A 19,529-nucleotide genomic window follows, 5' to 3' on the forward strand; every position below is an offset into this window, starting at 1 on the left:
ACTAGTAAAATCAGTGATCGTTTTATAGAAACTGCTATGACTAGTTTTAGAATTTTAGTTTAGAATTGCAGATTTGATGCAATTCCAGAATTACATCAAATCTGCAATTCTAGAATTTCAAAGTAAATGAATATGATAATTACAATTTAAAGACATTTTCTCTATACCCAAACTATAAAAATATTATTATGACTATACTTATATACTATACTATACGTTTTCGGTATTGACTGAATTAATTATATTTTTACTTGGTATATTTTGATTTTAAATATGTAATTTGAAAAATATTGAACACTTTAAAATAGAAAAAAGTAATTTGATTAATTTCAAATAATGAGTAATAGATCTAAAAAACACTGATATAAATTAAACTTACATTAACATAAAATTAATTTGCAAAATAATACAGGTTATAATTTAACCCATTATTTTTTATCGTACATATTAATCATAATGACACGTTATAATGACATTATAATTATATGTTTCCAACTCTTATTATGAGTTAATTTTACGAACAATTTATTTCATTTCAAATTTATAATTTACACGATTTTCCTGCATATTATATGGTGGAAAAAGGTTATGTTTTTATACCTACATATATTTATATATTTCAATTTTGGATGTTTTGGAACCTTATATTTTATTTATTATTTATATTTATTTTTTGTTATTCTATCAACGTGAGGTGATTGATATATTAATTTATATATGTGTTTAAATTAAGAATCACTGTTGAATTGTCCTCCTTATGTGTGTATAAGATTAATTTATTTATAATTTTTATGATTATTAATCATAGGTTTTTCTGGGTTTGATGAGCAAAAATAACTACTACCAAAAATTAGTAAATTTAGTACTACCAAAAATTAGTAAATTTAGTTACAGTGCATCAGAACATTCAGGTCGTTCAAACACAAAGAATAAATATCAAAGTTTTCCAAAATTTTCTTGGAGCTGACATGGGTATGGACCTTACAGCCGAGAAAAATCAAAGGTGTTTCTTTATTTAACTAAGAACAATCTACGGATTGTCACGGGGTTTCTAACAGGACACTGTCTCCTAGGAACCATCGAATCAGTAGCAATGTTATTCATAAATGTATCATCAAAGAGAAGCTTTACATTAGGGTGCACCAAAAAATTGTTTTCTCTAGTGGGAGGTAGTGAAAAGAAACGAGCTAGTGAGAGGAAAAGTGATAGCGGCAGTGTTGCCGCAGCTACCCCATTAGGGGTAGATCTACCCCGTTGTAAAATAATTTAACCCCGCTATCTCGTGATAATCTACCCTGATGAAAATTAGGCTTGTGGCAACACTGGGTAACGCGGTTAAAAAAATCACTATAGTAAACTTGATACTGGTATATCACTATAGTAAACTTGATACCAGTCTATACAATTCAATGTTAACATGAGTTCGAATTTAAACATAAATAATGACAGCGATCTTTATTCGAAGCCATCTCTATATCGATCGTATTATAGTTTTATACGTTATTACTAGTTACGAAATTTGGTATATATATTATATTTTACCTATAGACTTTAAGTGAACGCAAGCAAAGGTGCTTTTGATATCTCCATCCAAAGTATAATTATATTAGAAATGTTTTTTTTAGATCAAAGAACCTCCATTTATCTTCATAACGTACCTACATAAAATAAATCAGAAAATCTATATAATATGTAATTGCTTGTCTAATAATGAAAGATAGCATAAGATGTAATCAGTTACTTATTAGATCCAATCGTTTTGAAGACACGCCTTACCAATACATTCACTGGTACTAACATTATTATTTTTAATTCTTTTATTCAACTGGCCACGTTATAGATAGATAAAAGACTTTCTAGACTATACTTACATGAAACAATAATCATGTCGGTAATAATTTAATAAAGGCCAGTACTAATAATTGTCAAGATATCAAAAAGTAATTTCTTGCTTTTAATATGTATACAGGGTGTTTAAAAAAACATATGTCTTCTCTCCTGGGGGAGATTCCTCACTTCTGAAACTGATTCGTACTGATTGATAATTTTTTTGTTCAGTTTTTTCAGTCTTCTAGGGCCCTTAATTCCTCGCGGATATCTACCATGCTGTATAATTATTGTGGCCCACCTGTTGTCCGTCCTTCTTGCCAGATGTCCTGCCCATTGCCACTTGAGGGATTTGACTCTGTGGATGACATCCATTACCTGGGTTTTTTTTCGTATCCACTCTATTCTTTTACGGTCTCTCTTAGTTATCTCCAGCATATTTCGTTCCATTAAGCGTTATGCGACATGTATTTTCCTTATGATGTCCGTTTAAATGTCCAGGTTTCACTTCTTAGCATGCATAGGTCATGACTGGTAGTACACACTGGTCGAATTTTTTCTTCTTTAGATAGAGTGACATTCTAGATTTTAATATGATTGAGTTTCTTCAATAAGTACTCTATGCTCACTTAATTCTTCTGTTGATTTCTGGTACTAGAGATCCCGAGCTGTTTTATTAGTTGTCCCAAATATATATAATATTCTTCTACTATTTCCAGTGTTGTATTATTTCTTAGAATCTTAGTCTTTTCTTTTCACTGTACATTAGTTTTTGCTAAATTCATTTTGAGGCCCACTTTATTGCTGACTCTATTTAATTCATTAATTAGTGCTTGTATATAGTTCTTCAGGACTATCGGCAATTAGGACTATGTCGTCAGCGAATCTTAGATGGTTAAGGTATTCTCCATCTATTTTTAATCGTTTGTTGGTCCAGTCCAGTTGACGGAAGTTTTTTCTAATGTTGCTGTAAACAGCTTTGGGGATATCTCGTCTCCCTGTCGTACTCCTTTGCCAGTTGCCACTGAAAAAAAGGATCTCTCAGTCGAAATGAATATGATTTTGACCCAAAAGATTGGCGCTTTTCAATAGGGCCAAGAACGACGTTTCTTTACCCAAAGCATTCTTTTCATTTAAAAATGCTGCTTATGAAAAGCATCTTTTCATAAGCTTTAAAAAATTACTTTAGAGAATAGAAGAATCTATCTGTCTAAAGTATTTCACTCTTGACTCAAAATGAATATGCAAAGAAGTTCTTGCTACAAGAACAATAGTCTCTTTGATTCATGCAAAAATTCTTGATTGAAAAGGGACATTTCTTGATTAAAGAGACACTTTCCTTAAACCAATAGCGAATACTATTGACTGAACTAAAATTTATTTTGATCTAAGAGAAGTATATACATCATATACAGGCATATTACGTGGTATATTATTTTCTGATAAATTTAGGTTTTCCTGGTCTGTAGTAAGTAAAGTGATATTATTTTCCTCGATAGTAGTTATTTCTGCTTCTTCACTCCTTGGTATTTTCTGGGGTGGTTCATTACTCTAGAAATTACAAAAATGTTACATCACGATTAATCAAAGTAAAGCAAATAAATTATTAAAATTATAAGCTTTGATCACATTTTGAATTTTTTAATACGACGACTTGAAATTCTAAAATTTTTGTAATTATTTGCATAAAAAATCGATACCTATATTCTTATTCTATATATAGTCACGCATGCATTATCTAAACAGGTGCATTAGGTAAATGTCTCTTACTTTCAAATATAGCAAATAAATGCTCTAATTTCAATTTTTTCAGAAACTCCTTTAAAGAATCCATATATCCTAAAATTTGTCCATAAAAAATGACAAATGCATGTTAATAACGATCACTAATTTATTATACGGTATGCGTTTAAAAAGCAAATTATGCAAAATTCCAAGTGGAAAATTCCAAGCAACAAAACCCGTGCGTACTATGATGTGCGACCTATGAAATGCGACGTACGACTGATCGGACTGCCGACTGATTGTATATACCGTTCTTCGTCATCGTCTTTGCGTGCCGTTATTATTTTTCACCAAAAGAGTATTTTAGCTATTGGAAATATGGTCATGTTTCTTGAATGAAGTACTTCCTAGCGTATTTTTCTTATTATCGTAAAACAAAGTAACTTGCACTTGGTTGAATGAAAATAGATTCAAGAGAAATTTCCGAATTTTTCAAGAGAACCAGTTTTCTTCAGTTAAGAGAGTTTTTCTTCAGGCAAAATATTTTCTTTTACGCTAAAATAAATTCTCTTGCCACTAATTTTTTTTTTTCAAGAACGATGACGACTTTAGTTCAAGTCTATCTTTTCAGTGTGGGAACTCTGGGATTGTTTTATATAACATTACTTTTGCTTTAGCTTCTTTGAATATAGAGTGGTCCGAATTGTATTCCGGAAACTTCGGCAGCATATTTATTCTGCAGATAAAAATAAGTAAAAAAGTTCTTATAAATGTATGTTCTAAAATGCTTAGTTTCGGGGATACAGGGTGTAGAAGTTTCATTTTTATTCCGATTTTTTCCAAATAATATCTGTAACGTCAATATTTGGATGAAAATTGGTGTCTGGGAGTTTTTTGACATGGGGAATTTGATTTCGATGTCAATATGACTCCTATTTGTAGGGGGCGCCACTTACATGTATTTTAACTATTTTGAAGTGTAATAACTTTTCGTCCGTACCTGTATAAACCCAATGAGTGAAAAAATATTAATTTCCGTGATTATTTACGTAAAAAATGCCTCTTCCTAAAAATCGCTACGAGCAGCCGTTCTCAAGATATTTAGAATGAAAATAGTCAATACATGTCATTATTGACAGAAAATAAACATAGTTATTTGGCTAAAAGAGATAGAGGAGTAGATATGGAGTAGATAGTTATTTGGCTGAAATGATAAATTTGGGAACTTTTTATTTATTTTAATTAATCTTAAATTTTTCTTCAAAGAAATGATGATAAACCAGTTTCTGTTGAACTTTTGGAACAAAAACATTTCAAATTGCAGATTTCAGTCTAATAACTATTTAGTCAACATGTTGAATTTATGTCAATGATGATAGGTCTTAATAACTTAGATTCCAAATATCTTGAGAACCATTACTCGTAGCGATTTTTACCAAGATACCTTTTTTACGTAAAAAACATCGTAAATGTATATTTTTTTACTCAGTAGTTTTATACAGGGACAGAGACAAAAAGTTATTATTGTTCAAATCAGTTAAAAATATGTAGGTGGCGCCCCCTACAAGTACGGGTCATAAGTATAGACTTCAAAATAAGATTTCTCATGTCAAAAAAACCCCAGACATCAATTTTCATCTAAATATTGAAGTTACTTCAGAAATTATTTGGAAAAAATCGAAATAAAAATGAAATTTCTACACCCTGTATCTCCGAAACTAAGCATTTTAGGACATACATTTATACGAACTTTTTTACCTATTTTTATCTACGGAATATGCTGCCGAAGTTTCCGGAATGCAGTTCGGACCACCCTGTATATTGGCGAGAGTTTCTATATAATTTTAAAGCTACTTTTTGTGATAATACTACATAATTTAACGTCGTAAAATATAAATAATCAATAGATAATATAATATACTCCTAGTTGTATTAGTTTAGTTAGATACTATATGTATAATCGATGGAGGACGTAAAATTATGTAGCTTATTACAAAAAGTAAATATTACGAAATTTTGAGTTATGTCACTTTCGATCTGAGGAAGCGATACACTTATTGAGGAACTGTTACTGGGATCATGGAATAATCGACGTAACAAAAAAATATTAAACATTATTTATAGTAGGTACTCTGGTTGGTTTGATCTATGAAATATTAAGTGGTTATCCTATTACGTTCAAGTGATCTAATAGCGTTCGATTTTATTATTGGAGCTTGTTCATAACGAACCGCAACAGCAAGTTTTCTCATCCCGATCGGTGTCTTCATAAACTATCCCACGGCTCGGCGTTGATTTAAACACGTGCCTAACGAACAGAACCAATTTCAGTTTCATGTGAAATGATGGAGTACAAACACCTAAACGAGCCGGTACAAAATACGGGGGTAATTGTATATTAACTGGTCGCGAAAAAAATTGAAGCTGTAGCTAACGCTAAACAAATTACTTGATGAAGTGAATCCGTTTTCGATATTTAACTTTTTTCGCTGACAGAATAAGCTATAGAGATTTACCTGTTTAATGCAATATAGCCAAGTTTTTTATTTATTTAAGATGTATTCCTCGCTTTATTTTAATATTAAAATGATTAAAAAAACATATTTGTTTTATTTAAAATATAGATCTTGTTTTGAAATATGCCAGTTTTTATAGATTTAGTAACTGAGGCAGAATAAAAATTCGCATTTTTGCACTGAAATGCATATCAATTTTTTCAAGGAAACAAGAGCATAAGTAGAATGTTGAATTTTTAGGAGGAGGGTATAATCACCGCGACCTTACAGATCTATTGTGTTCCCCTTTCTTGAGTTAGAATGAATTATAACTCATCATACAGTCCCAGGGCTTTGACAAAAGCCAGTATCTTTGACGGCTCCACAGGGGCCAGTTCTGCCTCTTCGACCAAAACCGTATACCAAAGTTTATTGTACGAACGGTTGTCGTCGTTTCGGCGTACTCAGTGATAAGGTGTTCTGGTCTTTCCCATTTTCCCCACAGAGGGTAGTAATATAGATGAGTTCTTCACTCAACTGTGAATGGTTGTTATTGGCCTTTTCTAATCTCAGGGCCATCAGAAAATGTTATGTCAAGAAGAGTTACTAACTGTATTGGATCTAAAATAGTTTGTAAAGAAGTGTGATGTATACACGTTTCTTTGGTGCACACGTTAAGATGCAAAAGTCACATGATTAGAGTTATGCCTAATCTTAAGAAACCGGTGGTAGAAAAGAGGAGGATTGCCTCGGAGGGCCAGGAGGAGCAGCCTCGGTGGTGTCTTCCACGATTCTGTATGTGCCTTACATATGGAAGAGGGCCCTAAAATAATATAAACTCTACGAAAATATCTTAGACTCCATAAATCGTAAAATTGCGCTGAGAGTAATATCTGCATATAAAACATCTCCAACTAAGGTCATTCTGGTCCTAGCCGGTATCCTACCGATAAAGCTCCAAACAGAACAAAGGAGTCTAGTCTATAAACATGGAGACCAATTCAGATTTGAGGCCAAAAATATTATAATGGACAAGTGGCAAAACGCGTGGTCGCAATATCAAGGATGGGCTATAACTTTTATTTTAGATGTAAGGTTCTGGGTAAACTGCAAGACGATTAATATAGACCACTTTGGGACACAAACCATTACCGGACAAGGAGTATTTGGCACCCATATACCTAAAAAGAATCGGCAAAAAGGACAGCGACACTTGCTCTTGGCTCTTGGTAGCAAGCGATAAGAGAAGAAACAGAAGAAATATGTTAAACGAAGCTGGAGAAAAACACAGTTGGTATCACCATGACTGAAGATGTAGAAAAGTGCCGAGCCATCATATCAACGCTGCATACCATAATGAAATACGAAGTAGACAATGAGATTAAAGTGTGATATTATTGCCTGTGATAAAGAACTAAACTGAGATTAAAACTGACTGTGATATGATTAGAATGATAAGGAAGATATGTGTGTATATGGAAATGAATGTTAGAATAGTTTAGAAATCGATAAATGAGGATTACCTACTATCCCGATGTCATGCTGCACGGCAGTTCCAGGATAGTTAGGTTTACGTAGAAAAGATGGGTTTTTAGTGGGTTGACCCTCCGTCTGGGTAGAGTAGCATTTATAAAAAAAGTTACATGATTTTAACTGGTTTGTTGCTCTCAGGGTTTCTTATCTTGTGATTACGAGCGTAACAAACCCTTGCCCTGTTAGCTGTATTATCACTTTGCTAGATTTTCTCTTAAGATCCCTTCTTTTTTTTCTTTTGTCGAACTCCTTCCTTTTGAGTCATAGTAGATCCTTGCTGCTACAGTGGGGATCTCCAGTAGGCTCTCTCACTCAAAACGAAACACATACAATATACGGCAATATACAATAATTCTACGAAGATACAATACATCACGACAAATGGTTTCAGCACGTACAATCGCTCTCCATCTTCTGGTGGTAAATGTGAATAGATCAAAGAAAAATGCGGGCCGCAAATGATTGGAAACTTTGCAGTGCCGACGTATCGGTAAAAATACAAGAAATGGAAAGAATGCGAATGATGGAAATGTTAGTGAAAGAACAAGACTCGTTCAAATGTGTCACGCCACCCGGTGCGAACAGGTAGTAATGCAATGGTGCGAATAGCCGAAATACAAACAAGTGCGAATCAATGGTAACATTCACCAGGTCTGTTCTCGGCTTAAAATTATTTTTTTTTTCGAAATATGTTCATTAAGATCAAAGTAAAGTATTTTGGTGTATTGTGGTGAACCCTTGTTTTGTTTTGCTGTGTATTCCAAGTAAATATAACTAATAACTAAGTCTGAACTACTTCAATGTGACCCTCGTATTCGATACCCGCACACTTAACAATGTATTTTCTTTCAAGCGACGTCTAGTTAACATTCAATCTACACTTTGTTTACACATCTAAATAATTTTAATTTCACGCTTGATTTTTTCATCAACGAGCGACCGCAAACACGCTCTGCCTCTCTGAACGTGTTCTATCAAAAAGGGGGCAAAAAAACTAGTTGAGGATAACGAGCTTTTTCGACAATTGAATTTTCGTCATTTTACATACCTATACGATTAGATTGGATGTTATAAAAAAAGATGTGTTTCCGTCTATGACGTTCCATTCTGGTTTTTATGGTTTAATATCTAACCTTAGACAGACGTGATATATTATTGGTATCATATTGCGTCAAATGCGTTTAATCGGATAGCAATGATATAAGCCCCATCGGGTACGACCATAAATATAACCAGCCATGAAATTGCATTTTTGATTCTAAATGACTATATTTTATTGGATACCTGTTTGTAATAATTGAAATGTTTCACATCTTCAATATTTTATATTTGATGAGAGTCTACTACATTCAAAGAAAATATAGATATATTATTACAATGGTAATACTATTAAGACTAGAATTACTGACAGGATTCAGAACAATGAACCACAAACAGGCGCCGATGGATTCAGAACAATGAACCACAAACAGGCGCCGATGCGTATGAACTCGACTTAAGATTTTTGAGAGTTATCAAACTCTTGCCAAATTATCGGTTATAATTTTATGTCAAATAGAAATAATAAATATTTTGCATTTTGGACTGTGTTATTACGTGTGTTTCGTGTTTTTTTTTTAAATTAAGTGGAAGAAAACTCGAGGGAAAATTAAGTGTTGACCCAGACCATAGTTTATAGTTAATATTCGGTGAAAGGTGAAAGAAACACAGTTTGCCAGAGACTATGGCCAGAGAGTTGTATTAGCCACAAATAACGTTTGTATACCATCTCGTATATGGTACCAAAAACTGGAGTATCTGTAAAATAACATCACACGAGAGGTAAATAATAAATTTTAGTACTGCAGACAGATGCCAAAAGGTAATGGTTTTAAAAAAATAACATTAAAGTTAATTAACAAACTTTCAATGTATAAAATTCAGTGTTATTATTAATAAAATATTTTGTTTTGGATACCTGTTTGTAATAATTGAAATATTTCACATCTTCAATATTTTATATTTGATGAGAGTCTACCACATTCAAAGAAAGTATAGATATATTATTGCAATGGTAATACTATTAAGACTAGAATTACTGACAGGTACTACAACCATTTGATACATCATCGATTTGCAATAAGATGTTATAGGTTTTATATTATTATTTCTTGATAGATATTCTCGGTCTTAAATTAAATTCAATTAAATTGTACACGAATTAATCGTGATTAAATCAAATGATTTATTTATCATCATCATCATCATTATTTTCAGCTTATTCAACCATTTCCATTTATGGTGTAGCCTCCATTACATACTATCTTTGTAGTTGGGCCCCTTGTTGTCTATTGTTGGCTATGCGGGAACAAGTTATCCCTGCTAATTTCCTAATATCCTGGTCCCATCTCAGGTTTAGCCTTCCTCTAGGTCTCTTAATTCCTCTTGGCTACCATGTTGTAATTTTTGTGATCCATCTCTTATTCATTTCTTGCCAAGGGGTCCATTTCTTGCCAAGTGTCCTGCCTATAGCCATTTGAGGGATTTTACTTTTTGGATGACATCTATTACCTGGGTCTTTTGTCGTATCCCCACTCTACTCTTTTACGGTCTCTATTGGTTATTCCCAGCATATTTTGTTCCATTGAACTTTGTGCGATCTGCAGTTTCCTTATGATGACCGTTTGAAGTGTCCAGGTTTAGCATGCATAAGTCATGACTAGTAGCACACATTGGTCGAATGTTTTCTTCTTTAGATAAAGTGACATTCTAGATTTGAGTATGATTGAGTTTCTTCCAAAGTACTCCATGCTAACTTAATTTTTCTGTTGATTTCTGGTAGTAGAGATCGCGAGCTATCTGTTAGTTGTCCCAAATACATATATTCTTCTTCATATAATGACTTATATACCTATCAATAATTACATCTATTGGACAATAAATATTAAATATAATAAAAGCTTATGTTATAATTCCTAAACCTTATAAACTATCTTCTTTTCTACAATATTTAAATTCTGAATATCAGAAATAAATTTACAAAAAACTAAACGGTTTGATACTATTCAAACATCTTTTTATACCAGTACTTGAAGATTTGATCTTCGACACAAAAGAAAACAATTTAACTATTGGCAATTCAAAAGATAGAAATATCTGTTATAAATAATAAATTACGATATCTAAATAGACCTTTTGGTGTTACGCCTCAAAGCGTAGATGATGATGTAAGATAGAACGGTGATGGATATATCAATTAACTGTTGAGAACATTCAATTCAGTTTGGTATTTCAGCGTTCATTCTAAGATAGAACTGCCTGTAGCTGAATAAAGTTGGAAGATCCGTGTAATTTTCTAAATTTCTTTATACAACTCGATTCTCTCCCAATAGACGGACAAATTGATTTTTTGATTGTTGTTTTTTCTCTATTTTATCAAAAATATAAATAAGAATAAGAATTTCAACTAAAGCACAGGGGCGACACGTAGTTCAATACTTCGGGGGCACAACCTTAGAAAATATTGTCATGCGCTCACGACCGCAAAGAAGACCCTGCTTTTGGGCATATTTTCAAACTAAGGCTGCAAATGGAGGTGATTATTTTATTAAAAAATTAATAGTTATTTTTTATACAAGACGATAAAATGGTATTTTATAGTCGACCGAAGAGATAAATTCAGGAGAATTAATTTCGGGAGACGATAATGCAATTTGATCATCGTGTACCTACATATAAAACAATATTTTTTTCCATAGCGAGTTGGGTTTTAAAAAATATTCAGAAATTATTATTTCAAGGAATTTATTACGAGTAGAAAAAATATTGTGCTGGGTTGGCGTTGGTTTCTATGTAATTTGACAAATAAATAAAGCTGTCTCTTTAATTGTCAGTTTTCAGTCAATATCTTTTTAATTCTCTTTCGTGTCGATTGCTGATTGAATTGGAGCCAGAAATGGCTCAAAACGAAATAAGTAAATTACCAACAGATATTCAGGCTGAGGCGACGAACGCCAATATCCAAAGTACTTCCATTTAAATCGCGAATAACTTATGAAAAGGAATACAAAATTTTTCAAAAATGGAAGCAATTAAAAAACGTGCGAGATGAAATAAAGTTTTTTAACCTATCCTCGGTGTTAAAGTATCATTTAATGTACCCTTGCGGTTATAGTACTATTTTTGATAGATATAAGGCAATTTTAACAGTTGCTATGGAAAAAAATTAAATCCTATCTACAAAATTGTGTTCTCTTTAAATATTGTACGCTAATGTCGTTTTTGTAGTTTGCGAAATCAGAAGTCCTAGTTCGATGCTAATAATTCCAATGGCGAGCTACAAATGCACGGATTAAGTGTGTTCACGAGTCAGTTTAAAGGCGGAGTTAGACTTGGGCCGAGCGCTGTAATGTAAGTGTACGTCCATAGTGCACCGGCTTCCCGCTTTCCGGTGACAGGTTATTTCGCGGCAGGTCTTATCGCTTTGTAAACCTGCGCCATTGAAGCAGGTAGTTGCCATTAACAACGGCTTGCAAGAGGCAGGAATTGTTGAATTCATTTGGCATCGTGGAGCTATCCCATGGGGATCTTATATGGTTTTTTATCAGCTAGTGATAATATTCACATTAAACTGATACAAAAAATTACTACTGGCGTTCCTGAAATTGCTCGGTATACTGCAAGTTTTGTTTTTGTACTCAAGTCATGATTGTAGAAAACCCTGTCTTTTAATTTCCAGAATGCTCTTGAGGCGCTACTAATCCTGTGCTGAATTTCAGAGTCAATATTGGCCTTTTCCGAAATCAAACTGCCAAGGTAATTGAATTCCGCCACATATTCGAATAGTTCTTCTCCGATTTTTATAGCATTGTTGTGATCTACCGGGGGAGTGCACATGATTTTAGTTTTGTCGATGTTTAGCTTAAGGCCCAAAGCCTCGTATGCCCAGGTATATGTGTTCAACATTTCTTGTAATTGTTGTACCGTGTTTGCAACTAACTGTATTTGTTAGGAATGAGTCGCTCAGTGATCCATGATGTGACACTCTTGACTTGTTGTTATGGAGGCTTTTACACACTGTAAGAAATTTGTTGGGTACTCCGAACTTTTCCATAATTGCCCAAAGCGCATCTCTGTTCACAGAGTCGAAGGTTTTTGTTAGATCGATGAATGCAACATAAAGTTTAGACTGCTGCTCTTTTACTTTTTCCTGTAGTTGACGGATGGAAAATATGGAATCGACGGTGCTGCGGTTGGTACGAAAACCCGTTTGCGATTCTGGAAAGATTTTTTCTATCTATTTTCTATTTATTCTAACGGTCTACACAATTTTGTCAACAAAAGAAGAAAAAGCCAGTGGCGCACATATTTTTTTTAGAGACCTATAATATGCACGTTCTTGGTGACCCTTGTGCACTTATAGTAACTTTTACCCTCAAAATTTCATTCGAATCGCTAAAAGCACTTGAAAGAAAATTATCGGTCTCATTTTCTCTCAAAAATCGGTCTCATTTTGAATTTGGTAAATATCATACGTTATATCTAGTGATGAGATAACTCGAGCGAAAATTCGCTTGAGTACTCGATTATTGAAATAACCGACATCGCCCCATTATGAACGAGCAATGCAAGTGACGAGTTGCGAGCGACGAACGCAATCGATCCTAGAATGAAATAAATTGGAATCCGATTTTAATGTGTCATACTCGATACAAAGCCGACCGAATTTTCTACATACATTGCAGGTAGAAAATTTATACGTTATTCGTTGCGTATGTAAGTGACAAAATTTTACGACCTATATGGACAATGCTTTAAAGTAAACTAAATCAAGCGAATTACTCGTCGCTCGTCGCTTGCTTCTTGCAACAGTAATTGATATACCCATTCATCACCGAAAGAATATGTGCTTTGCGCACGCAACTTACTGCTTGGCGTTACGAGTTGGGAGTACAACAAGCGACGCGCGACGAGCGAAAAACCGTATTTTTAATTACGAGCGAAATTTCGCTCGAGCGGTTGCTCGATTATTGAATTCGCTTAAAGCTCGAATACTCAATTATTGAAATTAATCTGTTTTTCCATCACTAGTTATATCCGCGCAACTCATGTCATCCACAGAATCAAAACCCTCAAGTGGCAATGGGCAGGACACCAGGCAAACAGAACGGACAACAAAAATTACAGTATGATACCCACGAGGAATTAAGTGACCTAGAGAAAGACCCAACCTGAGATGGGATATTAGATGTGATATAAGAAAATTAGCAGTGATAACTTGGCCTAGAATAGTCAACAATAGACAATAATGGGCCCAACTACAGAGAATTTAAATATGTGAGGGGGGTGAATAATAACGGTTACACCATAATTGGAAATGATTGAATAAACTGAGAATGATGATGATCCACAACTCACAGCTCACCATCAAATATTTTAGGAATATTTCCGCATGGAGTAAGAACCGTTGAAGTATATTTCCAACAAAATTGAAAATTGTTTAGAAAAAATGCTGATATTTTCAAAATATGTGTAAAAATAACTTGAATTGTGCTAAAGCATAATCTTTATTAGAAGTTTAGAAATATGCCGCGGCAAGCAGGATAGATTAAGTTTGCAGAAGCGAGGTCGTTAAATAGGTTTCAAAAGGGGTAGTGATGATAAAATTGTTGTGCGGGTGTAGCGGACAAGCGACAAAAAGAAACAATAATTTATTTCGGTAAAAGCAGTTTAAGCCTGTTGAGGCTGATGGCTAATTGGCGCACTATGGCCACGCGCATATAGTTTTCCTCTATTTTTCACCGCTAGACTGCCGCGATAAAGCAAAAAGCGGGAAGCCGGTGCACTATGGACGCACACTAATGTTTGTTTCGTTCAAAGTCGAAGCACAATATAATCATGTTTCAAATACTCGGCTTTCTGTGCTCCAATATTTTTTCAGCCACATCCCCAATTGACAGAAGCACCTTTACCCACAATTAAAGACACTGTATCTATTAGAAATATGAACCTAGTATCTACCATGGAATATACGAACCTGTACTGACTTGTAATGTAACAATCAAAGAGATTCGCTAAAACGAACAGTTGAGTGAAGAACCGTTGCTGTTTGGTTTGATTTTCCGGCATTGTTTAGCGAATGCTCGTATTACAAAGTGCTACATTACAACGCTCGGGTCAAGTCAATATCTTTTATACATCAAACGTCGCTTGAGCGTCGCGAAAACAAAGGGTGCAGGCGTCACTCTCAGAATCTCATTGACCAATGAGATCTAATATTCCGATGGGCAGTGAACGAAGTGATGAAACGACGCGGTAGAATAAATGTTATGAAATACGACAACACGTGTGGAATTAACATGATACGTATATTTAGCATATAGTGATTGGATTTTGTTTAGAGAGTAATTGATAGGTTTAAGCCGTTTTAATTAATTCGCCAATTTTTGTCCTTTAACATCAAATCCATGGCGAATCGTTTTTGGAATGAATAAAATTAATGAAAAAATGATAAATTTGTGAGTTAACGTGCACATGTGCACATGTTCTACAGCATTAGATATAACTAGAATTTTTGTTGCTTAGTTTATGTATTAAAAATGTAGTTTAAAAGTTTAAAATATACTCTAAAAAAAGTCTACTAAAACACTAATGACAATATTAGTTTGTTTAATTTTTTTTTAAATTGTTGGATCTGACACTTCAAATGATGCAAATATAAATATGTGTCTGTTAGAATTAATAAACTATACCATATGGGGTTGAACCATAAATAATAAAAGAATATACCCACTGAAAAAAAAATTACCATATCAAAGTATTTCCATATCACGTATTGTTCCTTCAAAAATTTAAAATAAAATTTATTATAAAAAAATTTAAATTACCAAAGTAAACTAAAAAGGTAACTCATATTAATATCACAACATTATGGAATCTTTCGTGACTCAGGACCAATTTTTATAAATATTTTAATTATTTTTCTAACATCTATTCATTTAATTTAACTCAAAAATATTATAGTCATTTGCTTTATTATATCCAAACATTGTTTTAATTTCTATATACTTAGAATATGTTTCGGTCCAATTCAGCCATGGCCAACTAGATATACCTAATTATAGATTGAAATTTCCCGCAGTTGAATTTATTTTATTCATTAAAATTAATTAGTAAATAATATCGAAACAAAATAAAAATATTACAGTTTAAATGTTACAAAAAGTTAATACATTTCTTAAAGAAATTTTTAGCAATTAATAATAACTATAATTAACATAATGTACATTTACAATTATTATTGGAACTGATTGCTACAATGTTAGAGTTATTGACAATGTAATTCTATTTGCAGTATTTTTACATTATTGTGGTAAATTATTAAAAATGCATAAATTAGATGAATTTTATATATATATGCGTAATTTAACTCCCTTTAACTGCTATTTTTTGATAATTTAGGTAAGTGTTAAATTTCAACTAGAAACAGTAAAATTTGATTTCTTTCCATTTATGTAGTAACCCTGTAGTACCGTTATTTTCTAAATATTTAACTTTTGAAAGTTTTTTTTTTGTAATAAATATAACTATTCCCGCCCCAAATATATTATTAACATATTCACTAAAATATTCCCTTAAAAATCATTAAAAACGATGAATATTTTAGGTAATACAGTTAATAATATTCACTTTAAATAATAAAATCATATAATTAGTACAGAATCATAAATAATCTATTTAGATTTGCAAAAAATGTTAGTTCATGCATTAACCAAATCGATCAATTATGCAAATGTTAGTTAATTTTTAAGAATAGTAAATGAATTTTGCAAATTTTACTTTGCTTCTCAGTCGGCAAGGAGAAAATGAATTTAAACATAAAAAAATGGAAAAAAGGTTTTATGGGAATCCCCAGCATACATACAAATGCTATTATGACTGCTTTCGTAAAGCACCTATTTTGTTTGAAATTTATTTGTTTACTTAATAATAATGTTTCACGCTACCCTAGTGAAATAAATAAAAAATCGAGCATTAGAAATACACAACAGTGTGGTTTTATTTGTCCAGTACTTTGAAGTGAAAATGATAGATTTTAAAAATATTCGGACTTGCTAGACAACATTTTGGCGTGAACTTACAGCACAGTTAAAAATGTAATACTTAAAAGATATCCTTTGTAAATGTCCATGCTTATTTGTAAATTTTTGACATTTAAAATATCTCACGGTTGCTAAAATTTAGATTATGAAAAAGACAAAAAAGTGAAATTCGATATAAAATGTTCTTTAAAACTTTATGTCTTCTATGAAAAATGAGATAGTGATTTGAATCAGAAATCATTGTGTAAAGAATTCATTAAACTTTGAAACCAAAGTTAATGAATTTGACATTTTAGAGGTCAGTTTTTGACAGTATGAAAATGCCTTTGTTCCTACCTCTATAATGATCAGACCATCAGTATTGAGAAGGGTTATAAAAGATAATATAGATCCTGAAAGATATTCAGGATCTATATGAATACGTGTTATGGAATAATCAAGACACGTATCTAAACTCTGTAAGACGTCTCACAAAATCGGATAATACTCTAAGACATATACGGCTGTCATTCAGACTAAAATTATCTTTGTCCGGAATTTATTGTCGTCTAATATAGTTTGTATATCCTAGCTTACCTTTTCCATTCAACTCGCTTCCCGAATCTTCCGACGGTGGCCCAGGTGGTGCCCTCAATCCGGGACCCAGCGCGTGAGGATACCTCGGCCGACCCAAAGGCGAGAAGGCCCCTTGCATACCCAGCAGCTGTGCCGCCCCAGGAAACTGCAACAACGGAGCCCAGGGCGGCCTGGGAGCCAAATGCGCCGCAGCCGCGGCAGCGTATATCTGGAGCGGCGGAGGCAACACCCCCGACTCCAAAACCATATTGTCGTTTTCCGTGGACACTTTGGCGAATAACCTCGACCACACTTCTAGTCACTTTACCGACATAATCGTTTCTTTCTTCAAAAATCAATTCGTTTAAGGCTTGAACAAGGCCAGACTCCTAATCGACATCCAGTTTGTTCCCAGTTTCACTACCCCAATCACCCGCGTTATCAACATAAACCAAACAAGTCTATTTTGAATCGCGTATTCTCTATCCCGATTCCGAGAACTGACTCGACATACGACCAACCTCTCCAAGCGACACTGGATTCGGTTTTAGGTCGGCTTCGCCGGTCGGTTAGAGACTGCGAAGTGACGTGGGCGGCGCTTAGACCCACTTTAACCAATCGGGTGCCTGCTTCGCGGGGAAAAAAGAGACGCCTATGGCGCGGCCACGCCCCTCCGGCCCGTCGAATATCATTACGGCGAAATTTAAGGTGGTGTCAATATGTTTCGTTATTTATCGTCGGGGGATTGATGGAGCTTTTTGGCGTAGTTGAAATTTAGCTTTTATTATTTTTTGATGAATTGCTGTGACGCGACGCTTTTCGCCTCGCGGCGGTAATTACCGGTGGGGGTGGGGGGCGGTTGTGGGGGTTGGTGGGCGCGACGTAGGGCTGTTTATATAATTAGAGATTTAATTTAATGCGGCCGCATTAATTATTTTAGTGCCGCGTGTGAAATTATTTGGGCATTGATATATCGGGGCGTAGTTTGTATTAACGTAATTGATGACGTGGGGGTTTCGATCGTGTAGATACGAGGAAAAAATGGCGTTAGAAATTATTTATTAAATTAGTCGCGGCCGTGAACCGCTGAAAATAAAATGTAAGAGAATAATAATTTATGGAGGCCTATTGTTATTTGCGGGAACCGTTCTAAAAAAGGAAACGCTGTAATTACGATTTTAATTTAAATTGAAAATTAATTTGTAAAATGCGTTTTGTAATAATTAGAAAAAAATAGTTAGCTACAGAACTAATTATTATTTTTTAATTGTTATAGGTAGATATACTGGGCACGAATATATCTAGATAGTTAATATAAAGTCTGTTTTAAGTAGAAACCTAGTAAGTATTAGTCTATTAACTATTGGAATATTCAAGGAATATCATCAGTAAAACTAGGTTTTTTTAGTTTAATTTTTTTGTGTGTCTATTATGGTAATAAGTAGCGATGGGAACTATCGAATGAATTAGACTATCGAGTGGTTAATGAATGAATGATTTCAACTATCGAATGGTTTTATTCGAATAAAATCATTCATTCATTTGTATACTAAAGCATATGTGACAACCTCCCCGTGCGACTAAATGGTTATCGTTGAGCCACGACTATCGAATGCTTTAGATAAATGCAATTTAGTATTCGTTTGATTTTTGTATGCGTCAGTGCATTATTAGTTCTTCCAAATTTTTATAACTTCGCCGTATAAATACTGTGCTATTTTTGCGTTTATTAAAATAGTTAAAATACTAAAATAGTAGTTATTTTTTAATTTTATTTATTGACGATTGTGTGCATGTGCAGGTGGTCAAAATTTTTCCGAAAATTTGTGTGGTTTTCCGTAGTCCGATCTTTCAGTTATTTAATTTTATATGGTATATGGTCTATTTTGGGGAATGTGAAATTTTGAGAAGTAGCAATTTTTAAGAGAGATGAGATGAACTTACAATTAATTTTAAAAATACATATTTGTATTTTAGATGTTTTAATAATATGAATTAGTTGAACTTAATAATCATATTTAAGTAATGTGGTTAAGTAAATGGTTATCGAACTCAAACTATGGGATGAGAAAATTAAAATGAAAGTTTTGCACGTGCCAATTTAAAAAAAAATTAACGATGTTTGTATTTTGTTTATGCTAATTCTCTTACATGTATTTTTTTGCGAAGAAATATTTCATAAGTAAATGCCAGTAAAAGTAAATATAATTTTTAAATAGTAATATAAAGCACCTAATATAAATAATTTTGATTTCTAATTTTTTATTTACATTTTCCTTCCATTACACTGCATGCTTAGAAAATTAATAAATGT

General features: G+C 33.3%; 1 protein-coding gene across 1 annotated transcript in view; it reads right to left on the reverse strand.

The window, feature by feature from the left end:
* LOC115879246 (homeobox protein unc-4-like) overlaps positions 1 to 17,844 on the reverse strand; it is a 141,055-nt gene extending 123,211 nt beyond the window's left edge. Inside the window, exon 1 of the mRNA XM_030895954.1 lies at positions 17,237 to 17,844. Within this exon, the coding sequence (XP_030751814.1) occupies positions 17,237 to 17,483 (247 nt within the window). The 5' untranslated portion in view covers positions 17,484 to 17,844. The remainder of the gene's footprint in view (positions 1 to 17,236) is intronic.
* Positions 17,845 to 19,529: the final 1,685 nt, after the last annotated feature.

Source organism: Sitophilus oryzae, unplaced genomic scaffold (assembly GCF_002938485.1).
Source record: "Sitophilus oryzae breed Bouriz unplaced genomic scaffold, Soryzae_2.0 scaffold_1576_pilon_pilon, whole genome shotgun sequence".
Lineage (NCBI taxonomy): Eukaryota > Metazoa > Arthropoda > Insecta > Coleoptera > Curculionidae > Sitophilus > Sitophilus oryzae.